Genomic DNA, 23,035 nt, shown 5'->3' with positions numbered 1-23,035 from the left:
ACTGAAATATGTCCTCTCCTCGCGTCTGTTCTTTCATGGGCAGGACTGTTAATAGCTCTTCTTTTGCAGTGATATCAGTAAACACCATACGAATGAAAATGCACACCTGGGCTGTGTCACTCACGTCCGTAGATTCGTCCAACTGCAGTGAGAAACACTGGCAATCTCCGATGTCCTTCCAAAGTTGCTGGGTTAAATCCTCCGCCATGGCTTCACAGCGCCGTGTAACTGTACTTCTTGACAGCTGGAGAGCTTTGATCGAAGATGTTATTTCTGCCTTATTTTTAAAGTCTCGGAACAATGAGTCAGCTGCTTCAACGAATGCCTCTTTTACCATCTCTCCATCTTGAAAAGACTTCTTGTTTTTAACGATGATGTGACTCACCCGGAACGATGCTTCGGTGGCGGCTTTTGCTTTTGAAGTTTGTTGTGTGAAAAATGACTGCTGTCCGGACAACTGGGATTTTAGTTCCTTCACCTTTTTCTTTCTTAGCTCGCTTTTCGGCGGGAATGTAGTGTCGTATTTTCCGTGAACAGTTCGAAAATGGCGCTCCACATTTCCCTTCTTTGGCATTGCGATGGCAGCCTGGCAGATGAGGCAAACGCACTTCGAAAATGACATTGTGAAAAAAAGTCCTCCTCCCATTCCGTATGAAAGTGATACGTTTTTGTCTTCTTACTTGGTCCAGCTCCCTCACTCATTTTTAACTTTTTCTTAGGTTTAAGAGAAAAAACCGAGAGCTAAAAATTGGAGTTAACTCGCTGGCTAGCTTGTCAGTTTTACTACACTTCGCGCCGCTGTTTGCGCATGCGCAGCGACCTAAGCGTCAGAAAAAATCCGATGTCATCTGACTGGCTTCCCTGTATCAATCAAGGGACGGGATGGATGATAGGCTGGCATCTATTTTTTTTTAATGCCATGCGATCTACCAATACTACCTTTGCGATCGACTGGTCGATCGCGATCGACGTATTGAGCACCCCTGCTGTACAGCATACACTACATTGTTAAGTTTGTGTTTAGGAGTTTTGTCTTTTGGACAAAGTGAGAAGAGGAAGTGAGAAGGGGGACTCAAGTGCAGACATGGAAGGAGACGGACCTGAGTTTAGACAAAAGGAGCGCCGTTTATTATGGCTGATTAAACATGAAATACAAAAAAAGGCAAAGCGAGGGAAAAGCTAAACTGAAACCTAGACTGAGAAAACTAACTATTAAAAAAGTGACATGAACAGAATCATGAAATCTTTAACCTGACGTCACATGGGAGGAAGGAACACAGACGACATGACAAAGACTGAATTAAAAAACAGACTAAATACACACAGGAGGTGATCAGAGGAGGTGGAAATACACATATGGGGAAGCAGCTGACTGGAATGAACATAATGACACCACAGGACAAAAGTAAAAATAAGCATATACATTGAACATGGAAACACAAGACTGTCAAAATAAAAAACCAAACATGGAGAGACGTAGACATGATAACACAGGTTTGACGATATGAAACACGCAGACAAGAAATACATGACTGACTAACAAAGAAGAACTAGGTGAAACATAACCTAGACTAAAACTCAAGGCAAACTAATAATAACCCTAGAACTCAACATTATCTCAAAATATAACAAAAGAAATTAAAAACATAAACTGAGAATGCTGGGTCACAGACCCAGCCACTGACAATAAAACAAGATTTTGGCATTAGATGGCTTTAACTCTAAATTTTATCAGTTGATGAACGTAAAAATCTTTCTGACCATATTGCATTACGTTAGAATTGTATTCTACAAATTAATAAATATCAGTTGATTCTTAAGGAGTCAAGTTGGAACTTTTCAGATCTGATTGGTTTAACGTGGATTGATATCTACAGTTTTAGTCATAAACTCGGTAAACCATAATTGTTTTCCTGTCAAGGGCTAAACAAGCATGCAGTAACATGATTATGCTTTTAATACTGGCACTCAAGGTATGCAAGAATATATGTTCAGATACAAATTTGCTGTTTAATATACATTAAAATAATAAGAAATTATAACTGAGATAATTATAAAACATTCTATAAATGCATGTATGTAAATGACTGACTTTAGGCAGAAAACTGCTCAAATATGGAAAAGCTTACAATGCATAGGAAAACCATCCTCTAAGTTGCTCTTACGAGAGATTAATTCCTTACCACAAATGTTTTACTCCATGTATTTCATCAATAAAACTTCAAACATAACATTAATGTTCACACTTGCTCAGCTGCCTTTTCTGCTGTGCTGTTCTATAAATAAACATCATGATTTAAAAAAGAAATGATCATGTTGACACTGTATCACAATATGAATTATACCAACACACACAGACTCTTATGGAGGTGTTGCTACTAGCTATTAGTGCTGCGTGTTTCACTGCTCATCTTAGTAGCCGAGGTTTTAGCCTTTCTCAGTGACATCACAAACCAAAGGAAGATGAAGAAACCTGCAGTCACAAAGGAGAGAGAGAGAGAGAGAGAGAGAGAGAGAGATGTTCAGGTTTAGATGGGAAAAGGATGAGTTCATGAAATTGGCTCTAATAATGCATCTGTGTCAAATCTCTGTCAAGTCACTGTGTATCCATATCCAACACAAAATCTTACCTATCTTTTAGTCAACATAAACAGATTTTTAACAAAAATCTTAAATAGTTCATTGGTCCTCATTAGGCAGAAGAGAGAGTTCATGTCTCCCCTATAATGGAAAGTAACATCACATTTACAGTCTATTATTACACGGCAGACATTTAACAATAATGTGGATTTTATTGATTCCCATGGGGAAAGCACTCTCTCTCCATTTGACCCATACCTTGCCCAGAGGTATGGGTCAAATGCATACCTCTGAGCAAGCATACCTCAGTGGATTCGAACCCCCGCCCTTCCGATCATGGGGGCGGCCACTCTACCTACTGAGCTATGTGCGCCCTAAACTTCACAAGTCTTATACTATTACTTCCCCTTAAATGGTATCTATAAGGAAAATGCATTTGTGTATTAAGCAGCAGAGTTGAGTATGTGTGTCCACCCATAAAAAAACTTGTCAATACCAACAAAGTGGGCGTCCAAAGAAGACGACACCACAAAAAGACTGTGTCCTCATTCTGTCAGCACTTGGGAACTGCAGACAGACTTTCAAGGCAAAGTTTGCAGGACAATATGGCTGACAACTCTGTCCTCAGACAATCCTGAATAGGCTGAAAGCCGCCTATCCCAGACTCACAGGGCTTAACATGACTGAACTTCACAGTCCAGCCTGTTTAAGCTGGTGTCAGCAACATCTGCACTGGAATAGAATAGAATAGAATAGAATAGAATTCAACTTTATTGTCATTGCACATGCACAGGTACAGGGCAACGAAATGCAGTTTGCATCCATCCAGAAGTGCTTTAGTGATATAGATATATTACAATATATATTAGCAATAATATAGATATGTGAGTATATTACAGAAATGGGTCTATTATGGTATGTTATAATGTACACGGTATGAAGTATGTTGTGAATATTCTATAACTATAAGTATGTACAGGCTGTAGTGAGTACAAGCTATGTACAGGCTATGAACAGGATATAAATATGAAAAACTATACAGAATATGAAATAAATAACTTTACAGAATCTGGGATATACAGCTATACAGAAATGGGAACTATGCAAGTTGTAAACAGTTGTAGGATTAAAGATTATCGAATGTACAGAATGATTATTTACACAGAGCTATACAGTAGTGCAGTTAAGATAAGTGAGGGTGTAGATAGTTTCTACAGAGGCTATATAAAGTGCTAGTGGTTGTGAGTGGTGGTTCAGTCCATGTTATTATTGTGTTTGAGGGTACAGTTCTCCATTGTGGGTGTGTGTATGTTCAGTCCATGAGTTTAACGTGGGTCAGATGTCAGGAGGCAGAGTTCAGGAGTCTGACAGCTGTGGGGAAGAAGCTGTTCCGGTACCTGGTGGTCTTAGTCCGGAGGCTCCTGTGGCGCCTCCCAGAGGGCAGGAGGGTGAAGAGTCCATGTGATGGGTGACTGGGGTCTTTGATGATTTTCCCAGCCCTTTTCAGACACCGCTTCCTGTAGATGTCTTTTATGGCAGGAAGTGGTGCTCCGGCGATGCGCTGGGCAGTTTTCACGACCCTCTGCAACGCCTTCCGGTCTGAGGCAGAGCAGTTCCCGTACCAGACTGTTATACAGTTGGTCAGGATGCTCTCGATGGTGCAGCGATAGAAGTTCACCAGGATGTCTGAGGACAGGTGGTTCTTCCTCAGAGTCCTCAAGAAGAAGAGGCGCTGGTGAGCCTTCTTGACCAGCTTGGAGCAGTTGGTCGTCCAGGTGAGATCCTCGGAGATGTGGACTCCCAGGAACTTGAAGCTGCTCACACGCTCCACAGCCGTCCCCTTAATGTGGATGGGTGGATGTGGGTCAGCATTCCTCCTGTAGTCCACGATGAGCTCCTTGGTCTTCTCGGTGTTAAGCAGCAGGTTGTTTCTGTCGCACCACTCAGCCAGACGATCCACCTCCTCCCTGTAGGCGGCCTCATCGTTGTCACTGATGAGGCCAATCACCGTGGTGTCATCTGCAAACTTAATGATGGTGTTGGAACCATCAGCAGGTCTGCAGTCGTGGGTGAAGAGGGAGTAGAGGAAAGGGCTCATCACACAGCCTTGTGGTACACTGGTGTTCATTGTGATGGTAGATGAGCAGCGGTTATCCAGCTGGACATGTTGGGGGCGGTTGGTCAGGAAGTCCAGTAACCATTTGCAGATGAGGGAACTGATGCCCAGGTCTGTCAGTTTCCTGATGAGTTGTGAGGGGTGGATTGTATTGAATGCTGAACTGAAGTCTATAAACAGCATTCTGGCGTAGGTGTTGTTGTTGTCCAGGTGTGAGAGGACAGAGTGCATTGTGATGGAGACTGCATCCTCTGTGCTCCTGTTCCGGCGGTATGCGAATTGGTGGGGGTCCAGGGTGGGGGGGAGACAGGATTTGAAGTGTGCTAGGACCAGTCGCTCTAAGCACTTAGTGATGATGGGGGGTGAGTGCTACTGGGCGGTAATCATGTAGAGGAATGTTATGTTCAGCAATGTGTCCTGAATCTGCCTAAGGCATGGAGTGAAAGTGTGGAGCAAACACAGAGAATGATGTGCTGATTGCTGCACCATGGGTGACAGCGTTTGGTGGAATCAGTGTGATGTTGTGAGGCAGCAGCTCCCTTACTAGAAAAGCAAGCCTTGTCATCAGTTTCATCCATGTCAAGGAACAGAGATATTGAGATGAGATTCTGCAACCAGTGGCAGTCCCATATCTCCACAGTCTGGGCCAGAACTCTATCCTCCAACATGCACTTCCACAAAGCGAGATTTAGCACATATGACTGAGAACCCTGTTTGTTGAATTAATAAACTGTGAAAATGGCAATATGTCTAGTTTCTAGAAACTTTAATCACAGTTTTTCTGTGGGCGCAATCTACATTGTCAACTCTGCCGCTATGATTGTGTGTGTTTACAGACCTTGCAGTGAGTTCAAGATGCAGAAGAGGTAGAGGACAGGAGTGGTCAGGAGGCCAAATGAGAAAAAGACCAGGCCCCAGGTAATGCCGAGGAGAGTCATGACTCCAGCCAGGGAGCAAATGTCTTTCTTTGCTTTCTCAAGGTTATTCTGCCCAAACTGATTTGCCAAATATAAAATGACATACCAGGTTACACACAATCTTAAGTTTGAGACCTTGAATTGTCATAAAAAAAATACTTCATTCATTGCTGGTTTTGGGTTTCAAATGGATACACTGATGGATTAAATATTTCTTTTAAGACTACAGAATTACCTCTCTGGTGTGGTGGAGAATCAAAACACGTCTGATTGTCACCCCAAACATGATTACATTAAAAAGGAACACCAAGCTGAACAGTACCACTGTAGTCCATATTTTCACGTAGGAATTGGTTATATAGCATCTATTAAAAAAAGAGCAGATCATGTTTTAACCTCACAAACTGAAAAATTAACAATGTGCTCTGTAAAAGACACATTAATGCAGATCTATGTAGTAAAAGCATCCCCAGGGCTACAAAGGAAATAATGTTTCAATTTTAGCAAGTTAGATGCTTGGTGAAATGAAGCTTTCTGATTCTCCCTTAAAAAAATAAACATGCATGTATACAAAAACCCATGTGTAAAACAATTAATAAGTAAATAAGTAAATGTAAACTACTATTCCTGAATTTACATGCTAGCAAATCTTACATTGTAGAGTTAGATGTTTCCAGAGCAACCTGACCATAAAACTTTCTGTCTATGATCACCACCACTGACACAATCACTGCAGGGACGCCTGGAGCCAAAAAAAAAAAAAAGATTATTCACCATACCATTTCCAGATTGATAATGACAGGTTCCTGATTAAAATTATTCCACTCACCCCATCCCACCACGCTGAGTTTGAGCAGGTATTTCTTGACATAGATGTTGAAGACTTTGACCAGGAGAAGATATAAGTGGAAACCTTCCAAGGCCATCCAGCTGAAAGTGGCCAGCAGGGAATAATGAAGTAAAAGAGCCATGTATAAGCAAAGTCCAGAGGAAGACCCTGCTGCCGCTGCCTGACTGGGCAGGAAGTGCAGGTTGAGGAGCATCAGAGCAATTACAAGGTTGATGTGGACCTTCATAGAGACATCTTGTCTGAGTTTTCTGTCAAACAGAAACATACTGTATCACAACTGGAGAAATAGTAGGCCGTAAAAAGAGAAGAAAGAAAAGATGAAGTGATAAGTACAGAATAAAGAGAGCATTTGCTGTAAGAGATGATTCAGAAAAAGAGGACAGGAACTGAAGCAAATGAGATTACAGGAGGTACTAAAAACGAGTGGAAGAACTGATGAAGATGGGAAGAATATGAAAAATGAATTTATTACCTGTTTGTAATAAAGAGCAAAATGGCTATGACCAAAGCAAAAAGGGAAATACTACAGCCGATCACAGTAATGTGTGTTAAAATCTCTTGGTCTTTCTTTGTGATGGAAGGATCAGGTATCTGTGGAGAAAACACGTGATTATATCATCTTTCACTATTTGTATTATAACTAGGGATGCACCGATACCACTTTTTGGAAACGAGTACGAGTACTTGCATTTCAGTACTCGCCGATACCGATACAGAGTACTTAATAAAAACATGATTTAAATTTACAGGTAACAGCTTTAGTCCTATAATTTAACAAAAAAAACCAAAACAAACAAAAACAAACAAACAAGGGACTGGTTTGGAATTAAGAGCATTTATTTAAAATGAAAAGCATGTTGTATGCAGCATATTACAGAATAAATAATTATGAAAAAAAAATTAAACAGTGACAGTGCAACTCAAGTATTGTTTTCAGTTTATTTTAAACTCTGCCGCTTTGGACAACACAAGGGGCATTAATAAACATCTTTGCTATTTAGTGCACAATATTTGAATAAACTAACAACATCCACCAACATAGAACTGTGGCAGTCAGTGCAACTGAGGTAGGTATTAACATCATGTCTAAGATAACTCACTTAATGGAGAGAATAAGTGAGTGGCAGTTTTTTTTTTAAGAAAAGTAGCTTTTCTGCATTATCTCAGTCAGACTGTTTCTGTTTTCATCTATAATGTGTGACACTGAGCTACAAAGACTTTCACTTTCCACACTCCTACATGGGGCTGAGAGGTATTTACTCGGTATTTACTCGGCGCCTGTGATTAACCCCTTACATGCCGCTCAAACATAGACAGGTCTCAGACCGTGGTATCGGTCCCCAATATCGGGGGACTTTTAACGAGTACGAGTACTTTAGAAAATGGGGTATCGAGGCCGATACCCGATACCGGTATGGGTATCGGTGCAACCCTAATTATAACAATTAGTCACATTCCAGAAGCAAATACTTTCTTACTTATTATTTTTACACTGTAACTTTAACTTTAACCCATTAAGTTAATAAGTATGCTTGTTATTCCTAATGGTACAAGTCCCTTGAAGACAATGGGGGCAGGGCTAAAAAGAAAGTTAAAAGAACAGCTGAATACATCTGAAAAATAAAATAAAGCATTAAATAAATATGCTACATACAATCATAACAACAGAGGCAAACGGAGGCAAACGATAGGTAAGCAAGCACGAGCAACACACACAAACAATTAACATGAAAAGCAATACAACATAGCAGCAATACAGGAACGGCATGCAATAACAGACAGCACTGCACACTTCCTGTGTGTGTGATTACAGTGCAAACACTTTCTCTGTGTGAGTGTGGATAGTTTTGGCTGCAGTGTTTTCAAGTGCGGTCAGAGGAATAAAGGTGCAATGATGGGCTATGCCGCAAGCCAGACTGTGCCCTTAGCAGTTGCATGTAACATTGCCATGCTCTGACCAGGGCAGGATAGTAATTTGATTGAAAACAAGTTGAGCAGAGCAGGTGAAGGGAGAACACATTCTGTACAAGAAATCATTTCAGTTTGGTGTCATCTGGTGGCACCATCAAGAATGAAACCAAACTGAAAAGAAGAAAAGAAGGAAATGCACAACTAACGTATCTACATTTATAACAAATCATATTTGTTACTGTATTTTCATGCATAATTTTTACATTCAATGAATGTGTAGGTTATATAAACTGCACATTTATTACATACATGTGCAGTAACATGGCAAAATGTTTCTTTTCTTTGCATGCAGAGAGCAAACTACATTGTTTACTTTCACACACCGGATAAAGAGATTTGCTAACATATAAAAGATGCTTTTGGCTTTTTCTTTCATTAGTTGTACTAATACAATGAGCGCACAGTTACCCATGTTTTAGTCACTTTAATTTATAAATTTATATCACATGCGGATTTCCTGAATTGTTGTGTGTGTGGGTGTGTGTGTGGGTGGGTGTTTGTATGTGTGTGTAGCTGTGCAAGTTTATGGGTTTATTAATACTTCATCACCATTTCTGATAAAGGAAACTGAGGAAACCGAAGATCTAAAGAAGAAATCTAAAACACTTATCTTTCTGAGAAGCTGTGCGTCTTTCAGTCACCACTATGACTAAATTTTGCTGGGGTTTTTTTTAAGCTTGCTGTCTTTTGCCCCACATCACTTGACAAGCCTGTTTGAAGGTTTGAGGTAAAATTAAGGTAGATTGATTAATGGTCTGGCATGTCCTTGTGAAGCTAGCCAAACAAACATGTCTATATGTTAATGTGCCCCTCCCAAGCATGCTGTGCCAGAAATACATGGGGAAAACCAATTGACGGAGAATGGCTTCTTCTTTTTTTTTAACAGACTTATATGAGAACCACTCATCTGATGAACATCAACTCAGTAACACATTAACTTGAGACCCAAGAAATTCAGCTGCAAAGTTTGAAGCAGTTCAGATAAATGTTTGGTGACATAGGTGAGAAGAGATGGACAGACAGAAGGACAAGAGAGCTCTCAAATTCTTTACAAGATGTTGTATTTATACTTTGTTTTGCAGTTCACTGAATCCCTCTTTATATAATGAATGAGTCCAATCTTACTATGAGGACGCCAAAGTATGTGAGGTGGTTACAGGAACAGGTGATGTTAGTCTGACCACGTGTCCAGTGTGTGAGGCAGCCATCCTCACTAAAATCTGGTAAACAAAACAAACAGATCCATTATGCAAAAGATTAAATTTCTGAACATCAACTCAGTGTCGGGGCCCTGAGTGAAAACACAAACCCCAATGAGTCCAACTTATGAAAGAAATAGGTGTCTTGCTGCTCAGAAAAAGATTAAAGGAACACTTTAAAAACACATCAGATTTTGAGGGGGAAAAGAATCACGCTGGTTATCTATAATGATATCAACTGGGTAATGTGTTAAGAATGAACAGATCCCACATTTTTTGATAGAAAGGGAAATATAAACCTACAGTGGGTTGAATACCAATTCAAAATGGTACTCAGTAGTTCGCAGTGTTGGGGAAGTTACTTTGAAAAAGTAATTAATTATAGTTACTAGTTACTTCTCCAAAAAAGTTAGTAACTGTTAGTTAGTTAACATTTTTAACTACTCAAACTACTTTTGATTTTCCCTCCACATTTCACCTTTAAAAACTATTTACTTTGCCTTGTTTGGTATCATCCTTTTAAGCACAACCTCACGTGTCTGAATTTACAGTTATGTTTTCATTTAGACACACTGTATTAACACAACTGATCTAAAATCAGACAAAAAACGTAAAATCAGAGTAGAAAAAGTTACATTTTAACAACCACAAACATGTTTAATGAATCATATTTCAGAACTTTAAATGCAAATATAAATGATCAATTTTAAAATCCTATGCACAAGTTTTGCAAACAACAAATTCATCAATTTACCTTTTACCTTGATTTTTTTTAAATAACCATTTCAATTACAGAACAACCAGCTGTTCTGCATTCAATAAGATGCCACACAAGTTATTTGTTCCACTCCAAAAACACAATTTATGTCCACTATAAAGGAGAACATCCCAGCCTGATACCTGCAGGCCTGACAGCAGCAGGTGTATCACTCCTTTTTCTATTTGGAGACAGCAGTCGCCTCATTGTTCTGACACACAACACAAAACTATCCACATCACTACACACTAACTACACAAGACAACATATTAACTACACACTCCAAAGACGCTAAACGTCACAATTCTCTCACATCTCAAAACTCTCTCTCCCTCTTTTTCTGCTGTCTTTCTCTCTCTGGGGGGGGGGGTTGCTCAGAGGTCTCGCTGCGAAACTATTGAGGAAAAACACCGCGTATCTATTGTTTATCATGACTCTGGTTTTATGTGGCCTATCAACGCAATTTATAAACTGGTATGAATCACCTTGTTGCTTTGTCTTTAAGTGGTCATGTGATTGGCTTACCACAGCTACTTTACTCTTCCTCAGTCAAACAGCAGCACTCATGCGATTGTTTTGCCCCCTTAGCTCCAGGTGTTGTGCTAGACAGTGATCGTGATCACCGTCCGCGGGAGCGCGCGCAGCTGCTTAAAGCTGTAGCGTCCAGATTACTTATGTAGTCAGCTACTTCCATGCAACTGATACAAGATGTGGTAAGCTGAACACAGCTTCAACCGTCTGTTTGTTGAAAAATAGTAACGGACCGCATTTTCTTGTTAGTAACTGTAACAGCATTGTAACGATAGGAATAGTAATTAGTTTGATTACTCGTTACTGAAAAAAGTAACGCCGTTAGTAACGCCGTTACTTGTAACGCCGTTATTCCCATCACTGGTAGTTCATATGTCCCCCACATGCTTCTGTGCTTGCCTGACAAAGCTGGGGCATGCTCCTAATGAGACTGGATGGTGTCCCTGGCGATCTCCTCCCAGATTTGGACAAAGGCATCAATGAGCCTACTTGAGGATGTCGGGTCTGCTGGAAGTCGTTTTGTAGGCCTCTATCTGTGCTCTTCCTGTTCTTCCTTACACAAAGGGCACATGTGGTACTTATGGATTAAGGACCTTTAACAGTCTTGTCCAGCTCTCTTAAAGTAACCTCCTGCCTCCTAGAATCTCTTCTATGCTCTTGCAAAGTGTGATGGGAGACATAGCAGATTTTCTGGCAATGACATGTCTTGATGCGCCATCTTGAAGGAGTTTGACTGCCTCTGCAACCTTTGTAGGGTTCATGTATGTCCTCATGTTAACAGTAATGAGAATGATCCCAGTCAAATGCAAAACTAGTGAAAAAACAGAATAGATGAAGATGGAAAGATATCGGTGTCCACCAACTGTAAAACCATTCTTTTTTGGGAGTTTGTCTCATTATTATCCATCTAGTACACCTGGTATTAATTTTATTAACGCCAAATTATCTACCCCCTCTGCTACTTAGCTGACCACACCTATAGCCCATAGGTTTAACTGACTTGATGCTGTACTCTGATTAAAAAGTGTTCCTTTACTTATTTTTTGAGCAGTGTACATTACTGTTCATGACAGATGTGATGCTTGTTACTTACTGCATGTTGAATAATTAAGGAAATGACACGAGGGTTTTTGAGTTTCCTATGACACAAACATATTTCATGTTTGTACAAAATGTACAGCATATTATATGTATCAATTAATTATGCAATAAAGTAACAAGAGGTAGAAATGAAATAAATGATCAAAAAAAGCATAGTTACGTCGATTTTCTTGGTAAACTCCATCGTGATGTTGATGCGCTCCTGCAGTCCTGATATCTCCTTGTTCTGCACACTCAGACCAACCAGTCTTTGATCATATACTTCATGTGGGCTTTCAAAAATGCTCTACAATAAAATGCAAATTTGTCAGCTGGTTTAACAATTTTGCAAAGACAGTTTTAATATTAGTTTCGGGGGGAAAAACACACTACTCAATGATCTAGATGCACTGTTTGATATTCAAATAATTTACATTTAGTTAAAAATGAGATTTTTCTTTCCTTGTGTACCCAGCTTCCTTCAAAAATATGTGTACTAATTTACATTTTATTAATCAATAAAAGGTCAACACACAATAAATACAGAGGCTAAAAAGGGAATACATAACAGAAGGGAGAAACAGTTGAACCTAATCTGACAAACAAGACGGGGAGGAAGCAAAACAGAATACTCTAACCCGGGACACAGGACTGTCAAAATAAACCAGGAAATACACAAAAATAGAAACAAGGATGACTAGACACACACAAGGGAGACAAAGGAGGCACAGTAACAAAACCTAAAGACTAAAATCACCAAAAACACTAAAGAATTACTAAATTAGCTAGAAATACATATTTCCTAACAAGTGGTAAAAATAAGAAAAAAATATAACCTGAAATCCAAATGTTATTTCATTAGACTAAAACAAGCAAAACCTCGCGGTAGTTTAAATTTAATGTGTAAATACAAAATTGGCAAAAAATCCTATTGTTCTATAGCTCACCAAATCCTTTTCCTACATATTGTTATATAAGAAAATGTAGTTTATGACCTCGTTCATTTTAGGCCATTTAAACATGCAGAACACAATCTTGTTATTCGGTCCAGCATCCAGTTCTCTTGGCAGCTGGACAAGGACTTTACTGTTGAGAAGAGGCACATCTGGTGTTACCTGTATCAGCATCAACATGCCAAGAACAGAAAGAAAAAAACTGCATGTGAATAGCAGTAACATAATGCAACCCTTGCTACTGACATTGTAAATAAAATACATTGATGTCATGGTGTTGCTGTTTGGAAAGTGAACTGAATTTAAAAGTTCACTTTCCCAACTTTTTCACAAAAAGTATAATAAAATGTAAAATATAATATTTTATAAGAAATATAATAATTATAATATAAAAATATAATGTTGATAACTATCCAGACCTTAATCTGCACATAAACTAATGCCCACAGACTTCAGTGAAATAAACAATGTGTAAAGAAAAGTGGGCTGAATTTTTCTTCACTTCCTTGCACACAGATTTGAGCTGACAAATAGAAATGGAGTAAAACACTCAAGGTAATGCCAAGACGTTGTCATAAATTTAATAAAAGCTTTCCTAGTTTGACGTTTATTTCCATTATTTCCTTTTTTACAAAGAGTTAATTACCTGTTCGATGTAATTAAGTTCCCCATAATTATCTTGAACAGAACATTAGACTTATTACAATGTATCAGACCTTAAAAAAGCAGGTCCTAACCAATATCTGACCCAACCTCAAAATTGGATCCAAATATCAGCTCAGTAGTTGGTAGGTATTTCTGGCTACACTTTGAGTCTGACTACAAACCATTGTTCAATAGGATCATGTGATGTTCTTTTTTTTTTACCTGTGTGTCATCAGCATAAATTTTAAGGCCTCCAAAGGTATCATTGGGTTTGTGCAGAAGCGCCACAAAAGTTTTGACACACACTTGCATGCTCACATTCACCTCTGTTCTCTCTAGAACACTTTCTAGAGTCCTAATGGCTCTTGGGGAGGAGGATAGGAAAATATTAACAATATTAATGATTTACATCCTTTAATTAATGTAATTTTTTCAAAATAATTAATAAACACAAAAAAACACACAAATTTGAAATCTTGTTTTAAATACTGAAAATTTTGTGTAATAATTAAAATGTTTACGTCATAGCATCAGTGCGGTTTCCAGTTCTCAAAACCTTGTCTGTATAATCCATACAACACTCTGTATGATTACGACCTGTAGAGAAAATGTAAGAACACACATTTTACCCTTGTACAATTAAACCACCCACATGTCCCCAGAATGTATGAAAGTTTAATCTTAAAACATTATACAATTTCATATTTCGTTATGAAGACATTTATAGGGGAATGGAGATGTGAGAAGCAGAGTTGAAAGGTTCATTTTTAAATGCAATATCACCATGTAAGAAAAATGGCTGTTCAAAACCAGTTATAGTATATAAAACATGAATTCCAGAAAAGTAGGGATGTTCGTTAAATTTTGACAAAGATGAGAACCAAAAGACTTTCAAATCACACAAGCTAATATTTTATTTACAACAAAACATAAATAATAGATGTCTGAACTGAGAAATTTTACATTTCAAACTTGATGCTTGATACAGGTCACAAACAATGGCTGAAATAGCAAGAAAGATCAAAACGTTTCAGCTGGGAGAACATCTAGCAAGTAACACGATAAGCTATAAAACGGATGTCTTACAGAGAGCCAGAGTCTCTCAGAAGAAAAGATGGGCAGCGGCTCTTCAGTCTGTGAAAGAGTACCTTAAAAGATTGTGGAATACTTCAAATGTTCCTCAACATCATCATCTGCAATGCATGACATCATCAAAAGATTCAGAGAAACTGGAGATGCGTCTTTAACCATTTACACTGAAGGTGCTACAGTCTCTGTGCATAAAGGACAAGGCTGAAAATTTTTATTAAATGCCCATGGTCTTCGGGCCCTCAGACAACACTGCATCATTCATCGGCATGATTGTGTCACTGACATTACTAAGGGGCCCAGGAAACCACTGTCGATGAGCACAATCTGATATGATATCTGCAGATACTAACTAAAGCTCTGTCATGCAAAAAGGAAGCCATGTTTGAACATGATCGAGAGGCGGCGTCATATCTGTGAAATGTACTGTTTCAAAATGGAAACATTTTCTATGGCCAGACGAGTCCAGATTTGACATAGTTGGTAATCACAGACGTCTCATCCTCCAGGCTAAAGAGTGGGAGACATTCCAGCGTGTTATCAGCTTTCAATTCAAAAGTCAGCATCTTTGATGATATGTGTTGGAATAAATGCATTCAGTATGGGCAACTTGCGTGTTTTGGAAGAAACAGTGAATGTTGAAAGGTTTTGGACCACCTTCTATTCGGGTTAGCTTTGGAGCCACTTGTTGGGTGGCGGGAGTGGAGGGCATCACCAGTGACACTGGAACTGTCATCTGCAATATGTTCTTTTTTCTGTATATAAACAAAATCCTGATAAAAAGATTTATAAACTAAAATACATAAAGGTTTTAGAGCAACATATGATCCCTTCCAGAGTACATCTGTTTCAGGGAAGGCCTTTTGTATTTCAGCAGGAAATTGCAAAACCACATACTGCCACTATTACAACAGCATTGCTTCATCGGAGAAGAGTCTGGGTGCTGAATTGCTATGCTTGCTTTCCAAATCTTTCACCTATAGAGGTGCATCATTAAATGAAAACTACATCAAACAAATTCCCACACCAAAACCCTAGAAACTCAAAACCTTGATGCCCAGACGTCTTCAAAATGTTTTGAAAAGAAGAGCAGATGCTACACTATTGTAAACATGTCCTGTAGCAATCATCAAATTTTAAATGAGCTAATTTTGTGCTTAAAACTGAAAAATGTCTCATTTTAAACATCTATTGTGTTATTTCTGTTCTGTTCTGAATAAAATATTGGCTCATGTGATTTGAAAGTGTTTTAGTTTATTTAGTTAAACTAAAACACTTAAAGAAATTTAAACTTAAAGAAATTTAAAGAACATTTAAATGAGGATTGAATCCTTTCTTCTAAAGTGTAGTAAAGTGATTTAAAGGGACATAGCATTTTATGTCTGACATTTTAGGGCTGTGGTAGAATAGAAGAGGAGGAGTAGGAGTAGGAGAGAAATAAACACATGTAGCTAAAAGACTGACAGAAAACAAGCCGAGTTTATATAAACTCATAAAAGGCAAAAGGAAAAGTAAATAACTCACACCCCTTGTTTCTTGGGTTAGAAGCTGAATTGTCTGCTGTCCCCAGATTTAAGTAATTATTTTATTACAGCAGTTAACAACTTACCTATGTTAGATGTTATATTGCACATAGTCTCACAGGAACCCTGTCCTGACACCCAATTCTCATAAAGCATTTCATAAGACACAAAAGACATCAGCCACCAGAATATCCAGCTCTTCTTCCTGTGAAGAGACTCACATTTAGAATGAAAAATAAAATCTATGCTTTTCCGTCAAATGTTGTCAAAGTTCCTTTCAGATTTAAATTAGTTGATTCATTTAGATTAGCATTATTTTACAAAGCTATTCAAGCATTATGTTATTTGTCTTTTTTTATTTTGTTGCCATTATGATGAAGGTAGACAGAAAATCATTCCCACTGCAGTTAAGGTTTCTAATTGATTAAAAACGGTAATTTGATTGTACAGTACGGGGAATGAAAAAGTGTTATGTTTTACTGTCTTACAGAATGTATGATTGGATAAAAGGATTTAAGTTGGTACTGAGCCATATAACCATATAACTGCACCACAAGAGGAGGTCTCGGTGGATGGAGGGGTCATCAAACCTTTGGAAACTGCCCTCGCTCCTGTTTCAAACTGAAAGTCAATGTTCCTTTGATGTATGGCCATCCCATACCCTTAACTACATGTTTATTCTTAATTCTTTATTGTTTTCATTCTTAAATATTAGTAATACTTTTGCATTTCCACTAAAAGTAGGTGTAATAATTCAAGGAATGTTCCCACATCTTATATTCAAAAGACAGGGGCAAACCACCTATTACTGCAGATTGGAATGCAGCATGAGTAATGAATGCAGTGGTAATGTAACAGACCAGAACTTATTACATGTTATCAGTATCAACACTGTTTATAACCATTCAGCAAACTGATTGTAAATGAGTAACAGGTTCAGATGTTCAAATTCCTCTAACTGGACACATGTGAGATGGTATTGGTTCCATGTCATAGCGTCTTACATTGTACTGTAGCACACTAATCGATTTAATGTTATACTGTTAAACAATTTGAAATTCAAATACTACAAAGATATTTAAAGCTAAATTATCATTGTGGTCTATTTGACAAAGTAAGACCTTTAGTCAATGTAGAGATATTGAGACAGCCACCAAAGCTCTCACACCATCACCCTGAAGACTCGTCAGTCAAAGTGCTACTCCACAAGATGTTTTCTATATAAAGATGTCCAGTTTTAGAGACTGCACCAACTTATTTAAAAAAAAAAACACAGATTAAGAAATAAAACTTATACAACTTCTTCTCCTCCTACTTCTACTATTAGTAATATTACCAATAATCCTAATAAATACATTGAAATAAAATGTATATTTTTTTAATCCTTGTTATTAGCATCAACACAAAAAGTGTAATGTACTTTAAAGTGAACCAAAGCGTAGCCTACCTTTGCATGTTGCTGTGGAAATCAGTTCATCAGGACCGAGAACACAGCAGAAGTGACAGCAGGGGGGGAAAAGAGCTGAATAGGAAGAGGTGTAAAGGAAGTTGATGAAACAAATGTAAATGACATTCTAAGTAAGAAAGCGGAAGTATCAACGTGCTAGAAAGCTAAAAATACACGTCTTCCCTTCCTTGTCACTACTGAGCATGCAGCAAATACAGGATGACGTTATTAAAATATAATACTGAACACTGTTCACATTTTCAGCACTAAAACACATTCTTTTCAAGCTACTTCTTCCCTTAAAGCAGGTCAAATTGAACAGAAAGTACCATGAAGTACCATGAAATTGTGACAAATACCTTATTTGTGTATAAAATTGGTAATAAAACTGATCCAAATTCTGATTTCAAAAAGAGATTAAGCTGAACAATTTATGTATATTGGAATTTTCCTCCCGTTGTTACAAGAATGAAATTCAAAGTTAAAGTCTGTGAGAAACTAGCTGTATCTAATCTCTTCATGTTAAAGTTTTGCATTTTGAATAAAAACCTTGATTTGCATTGCAAAGCATGAACAACAAAGTCATAGTGATGAAACTTGACATTGTCATTACCCTAAATTAAAGCTTCGTGCTAAAGGCTAGTGGACACATCTGAAGTGTGTCTACTCTGCATGCCTTTAATGACTGTGTGTTTGTGTCATTTCATCTATTTAGAGTAAAAATAGGATGACTAGGGACAAGGAAAAATAAATAGTTTCCTGGTAATTTCATTGAAATATTTTGCATTTAAGACTCATTAAAAGCAGATGCAGTAACAAGCTGGTCACAGTTAGGTGACCTTTTCCTATTTAATAATATGTTCCATCAAAAAAGGTTGTGCAGGCCCAAAGTGGGTCGGTCCAGATGAACTCTGAAGCTGTGTGGGCCGCACAAACCCAGACTTATCCCACATGTATCTCAAGTGGATGTGCCCACACAGTTACAGTAAAGCTGTAAGGAGCAGACATAGCAAAACTAGATGAGTTTGAATAACTTGGTCAATCATCCAAAGCAACAAACAACACACAAGAAAATTGAAGAGGAGTGCGAAGGCAGGCTGAAGTGGGTGGAGAGTGTCACAGGTGATTTGTGAAATAAGGACAGCAGCAAGAGTGAAAAGGGTGAAAGGGAAGGTTACAAGATGGTCGTGACACCTGCTGTGATGTATGGTTTGGATGCAGCAGCTCTGAAAAAAAGACAGTAGCCAGAAGTAGACAGGGAGATTTTTTTGGGGGCGATCGTGGCTCAAGAGTTGGGAGTTCGCCTCGTAATCGGAAGGTTGCCGGTTCGAGCCCCGGCTCGGACAGTCTCGGTCGTTGTGTCCTTGGGCAAGACACTTCACCCGTTGCCTACTGGTGGTGGTCAGAGGGCCCGGTGGCGCCAGTGTTCGGCAGTGTTCGGCAGCCTCGCCTCTGTCAATGCGCCCCAGGGTGGCTGTGGCTACAATGTAGCTTGCCATCACCAGTGTGTGAATGTGTGTGTGAATGGGTGGATGACAGGTTGTGTAAAGCGCTTTGGGGTCCTTAGGGACTAGAAAAGCGCTATACAAATACAGGCCATTTACCATTACCATTTTGGGAGTGACCAGGGTGGACTGACTTCACCATGAGTATAACAAAGAAGTAGATCAGAGGGACAACTCAGGTTAACCAGTTTGGAGACAAAGTTAGAAAGGCAAGGTTGAGATGGTTTTGACATGTGCAGAGGAGAGGTAGTGGATATGTTGGAAAAAAGAGGCTGAATATGAAGCTGCCAGGTAAGAGGAAAAGAGGAAGACAAGATTCATGGATGCTTGAGAACGAGGACTTGTAGCGGGTTGTTGTGATGTTAGGGATAGGGTGGCTCTCCACCCTATATTGAGATATTGAACTGAGACAAGGACAAAAAATATGTCAGAAGCACATAGTTGTGTGTAAGCTAGGTGCTGGTGCTTCGTGTTTCATTGCTTGTCTTAGTAACTGCAGTTTTAGCCTTTTTCAGTGACATCATAAACCACAGGAAGATGAAGAAACCTGCATGGCACAAGAAAGAGCAAGAGAAAAAACAGTTTAGACTGTATACAGGAGATGCAATGAGTACGCACACTTGAAAATGAAAGTAGTAATTCATCTGTGTGTCAGAATCTGCAGAATGTGCAGATTGTAGGTTGTGAAGGACCAAAATACAAGCATGTGGAGACAGAGTGCGTTAAACCTAAAGTGAGTCATTTTTTGAGTGAGTACAAAAGGAAAGTGAAGTCTAAAAATCTAGAATTTAAAAACACACACTAGCTAAGCATGAAGCTGAAGAGAGACGCAAGACTAGGGAGGAGCAAACAAACAAAAAAAACACTGAGAAGAGAGGAACAGAAGCATCTACTTTGACGAGGGAAGAAGAATCAAGACAACAAACAAGGAACACAAACTCTAAAATAACACAGAAAGTGAGATAACTAACTAGAGAAAACAGAGACATATGAATGAACTAAATACAAGATGCCTGAAATAGAAGGAAGGGTACACAGTGGGGAACATTTGACATACTCCATGGTGCCATGTCAAACTAATTTGAACCAGTCTAACCGGTTAATAATAAATTGTGAAAACTTATCATTTGAGCATATTTGTTTTCTCTCTCATAAAAAACTCAAGCACCATGTATAATAGAAAGTTCTTTCCCTTAAACAGAAATGCATTGGAAACAATATTATCCCCCTCCTAAGTTCGAGGCTGATCAGAAGGGCCAGCTCTGTTCTAGGATGCCCTCTGGACCCAGTGGAGGTGGTGAGTGACAGGAGAATGGTGGAAGCTGTCATCCCTGATGGACAACATCTCCCACCCCATGCAGGAGACTCTGACATCACTGAGCAGCTCCTTCAGTGGCTGCGGCACCCACGGTGTGGGACAGAGAGATTTCACAGGTCTTTCCTCCTCACTGCTGTCAGACTCCACAACAAAGACTCCAACTGATCAAACACACACATCCACACATGTGCAATAACACTAAGTGCAATACTCTTTTTCTGAAAAAGTTATATTTTTACTCAGTTGTATACAGCACGGTGGCACAGTGGTTAGCACTGTTGCCGCACAGCAAGAAGGTCCTGAGTTCAATGCCACCATCAGGCCGGGGTCTTTCTGTGTGGAGTTTGCATGTTCTCCCCGTGTTTGCGTGGGTTCTCTCCGGGTACTCCGGCTTCCTCCCACCGTCCAAAGACATGCAGCTTGTGGGGATAGGTTAATTGGATAATCCAAATTGTCACTAGGTGTGAATGTGCGAGTGAATGTGAGTGTGAATGGTTGTCTGTCCCTATGTGTTGGCCCTGCGACAGACTGGCGACCTGTCCGGGGTGTACCCTGCCTCTCGCCCTATGACAGCTGGGATAGGCTCCAGCGCCCCCCGCGACCCTGAAAAGGATAAGCGGAAGTGAATGGATGGATGGATGGATGTATACAGCATTTGTATTCTATTTTTATCATATTGTATATTTTATTCTATTATTCTACTGCATATAGTATTTTATTTTATTCTATTCTGTACAGTTGTGTACAGTATTTTATTTTTATTGTAATCTAATTTTTGCTATATAACTTTTGCACTGTCCACTTCCTGGTGTCACAAAACAAATTTCCCACGTGTGGGACTAATAAAGGTTATCTTATCTAATCTTTATTATCTGTTTCCGGGTCCAAACTCCTTTTGAGTTTCCAAACTCAAAAAACACTGCAGCATCACTGAGAGTTAAAAACTGTCTATTTATCTTTAATGAAATGATAAGTGTGGCTGTTTTAACAATGTCATTTAACTCTGAGATGTGTATAAAAAACAGGATTTATAAAGTTTAATGGAGTTGGAAGTTAGCAGAAAGTTAGCTCTCTAGTTTCCATTTAAAGATGATATAGACTGTTCTGACTGAGAGATTTCTGAAAAATTAAAACGTACAGCTCTGATGTCACTTTGGACATAAATGAAGGAAAGAAACTAAACAGCAGCAACATTTGTAGGGTTAATGAAGTTGAGCTAGCTGGTATATCATGGTGTGCTACGTGGTGGCTAGCTACAGAGCTATGGTTAGGATAATATAAACACAGTGAAGCAGGAGGATGAATGCTAACTAAGAGAACGCTAAGAGAGGGCAAAGACAAATACAATCGAATGACAGGAACAAGATGCTGAAAAAAGACCAAACATTAGTCAGGAGAACACCTGAGATGATTCGTCTCAAACACGAGGTTAGTCATTAATACACTGCTGGATGGTTTGGATTACTTGCTATGAAAAATGTATGATTTTCACCTTCATGTACCCATTCATATGTTTGTTAGCCTCGGAGTGATTCCTTTTTGACCAGTTCAAATATTTTGTGTCTGGCAAACCATGAGCCATTGGACTGTAGTTACATCGTAAGGCTTTAAAAACTGAGTTTCAGATGCAGATAAACAGTGTTACTAAAAATCCAGTAATAAAAACCCAGAGAGGCCAACAGACCTTGCAGTGAGTTCAGGATGCAGAAGAGGTAGAGACCAGCAGTGCTCAGGTATCCAAAAGAGAAGAAGACCAGGCCCCAGGTAATACCGAGCAGAGTCATGACTCCCAGCAGGGTACAAATGTCTTTCTTGGCTCTATCACGGTTACTCTGCCCAAACTGATTTGTCAAATGTAAAATAACAAATATGATTAGATACAAACTAGCACAGTTAGAGAAATGTGTTTGTCTATGAATTTAAGTATATGCTTTTAGTAAATGACAATACAATATAATACACTGCTCAAAAGAATTAAAGGAACACTTTGATAACACAACAGATGTCAATGGCAAAAAAAAGCAATACTGATATGGAATGGTTAATGTGTTATTAATGAAATCATGAGACATAGTTTGAAAGAAATTAAAATGATTAAACTATCGAAGTCTGAATTCACAGAGAACCCAAAGATGAAAGCAAAAAAATTATGTCAGAGGGTAGTCCATTTTGCAAAAATTTAATTGCACTAACTTTAAATGGTTCTTAGTAGTTTTTAGGCCCCCATCTGCTTGCATGTATGCCTGACAATGTTGGGGCCTAATACTAATCAGATGATGGATACTTTCCTGGGGGGGATCTCCTCCCAGATCTTGACCAGGGCATTACTGAGCTCCTGGGAGCATCAGATTGTTGTTCCTTTAATTTTTAGGTCAGACAAGTATGGGCCAGTCAGTGGTATCAAATTCTGCATCCTTCAGGTACTGCTTGCATTTTCTCCCTACATGATGCCAGACATTGTCATGCGCCACAAGGAACTCAGGACACACTGATCCAGTTTAGGGTCTGACAATGGAGACTAGGATTTCATCCTGATAACTAATAGCAGTCAATT

At 38.9% G+C, this 23,035-nt stretch overlaps 1 protein-coding gene across 3 annotated transcripts; it reads right to left on the bottom strand.

Moving 5' to 3' along the window:
- Positions 1-1,105: 1,105 nt before the first annotated feature.
- LOC309715675 (adhesion G-protein coupled receptor G1-like) lies at positions 1,106-22,244 on the bottom strand. Of its 3 annotated transcripts, XM_082548976.1 has the most exons (15): positions 22,166-22,244; positions 17,659-17,733; positions 16,298-16,416; positions 14,121-14,196; positions 13,822-13,963; positions 12,997-13,116; positions 12,183-12,308; positions 12,015-12,060; positions 9,560-9,654; positions 6,936-7,054; positions 6,443-6,711; positions 6,268-6,355; positions 5,849-5,978; positions 5,535-5,691; positions 1,106-2,473 (listed from the first exon to the last, which is right to left on the bottom strand). In XM_082548976.1, exons 2-15 carry the CDS (start codon positions 17,664-17,666, stop codon positions 2,379-2,381), a joined length of 1,590 nt encoding a protein of 529 aa, XP_082405102.1. In that variant the 5' UTR covers positions 17,667-17,733; positions 22,166-22,244; the 3' UTR covers positions 1,106-2,378. The 3 variants fall into 3 exon arrangements, with proteins under 3 accessions (XP_082405102.1, XP_082405101.1, XP_082405103.1); XM_082548975.1 differs by lacking the exon at positions 22,166-22,244 and having other exon boundaries at positions 17,659-17,765; XM_082548977.1 differs by lacking the exons at positions 12,997-13,116; positions 22,166-22,244 and having other exon boundaries at positions 17,659-17,765.
- Between the last annotated feature and the right edge of the window lie 791 nt (positions 22,245-23,035).

This window comes from Aulonocara stuartgranti (genome assembly GCF_965226115.1).
Source record: "Aulonocara stuartgranti genome assembly, chromosome: 1".
Classification (NCBI taxonomy): domain Eukaryota; kingdom Metazoa; phylum Chordata; class Actinopteri; order Cichliformes; family Cichlidae; genus Aulonocara; species Aulonocara stuartgranti.
The sequence above is the reverse complement of the archived record's forward strand: the minus strand, read 5'-3'. Positions and strand labels throughout refer to the sequence as shown.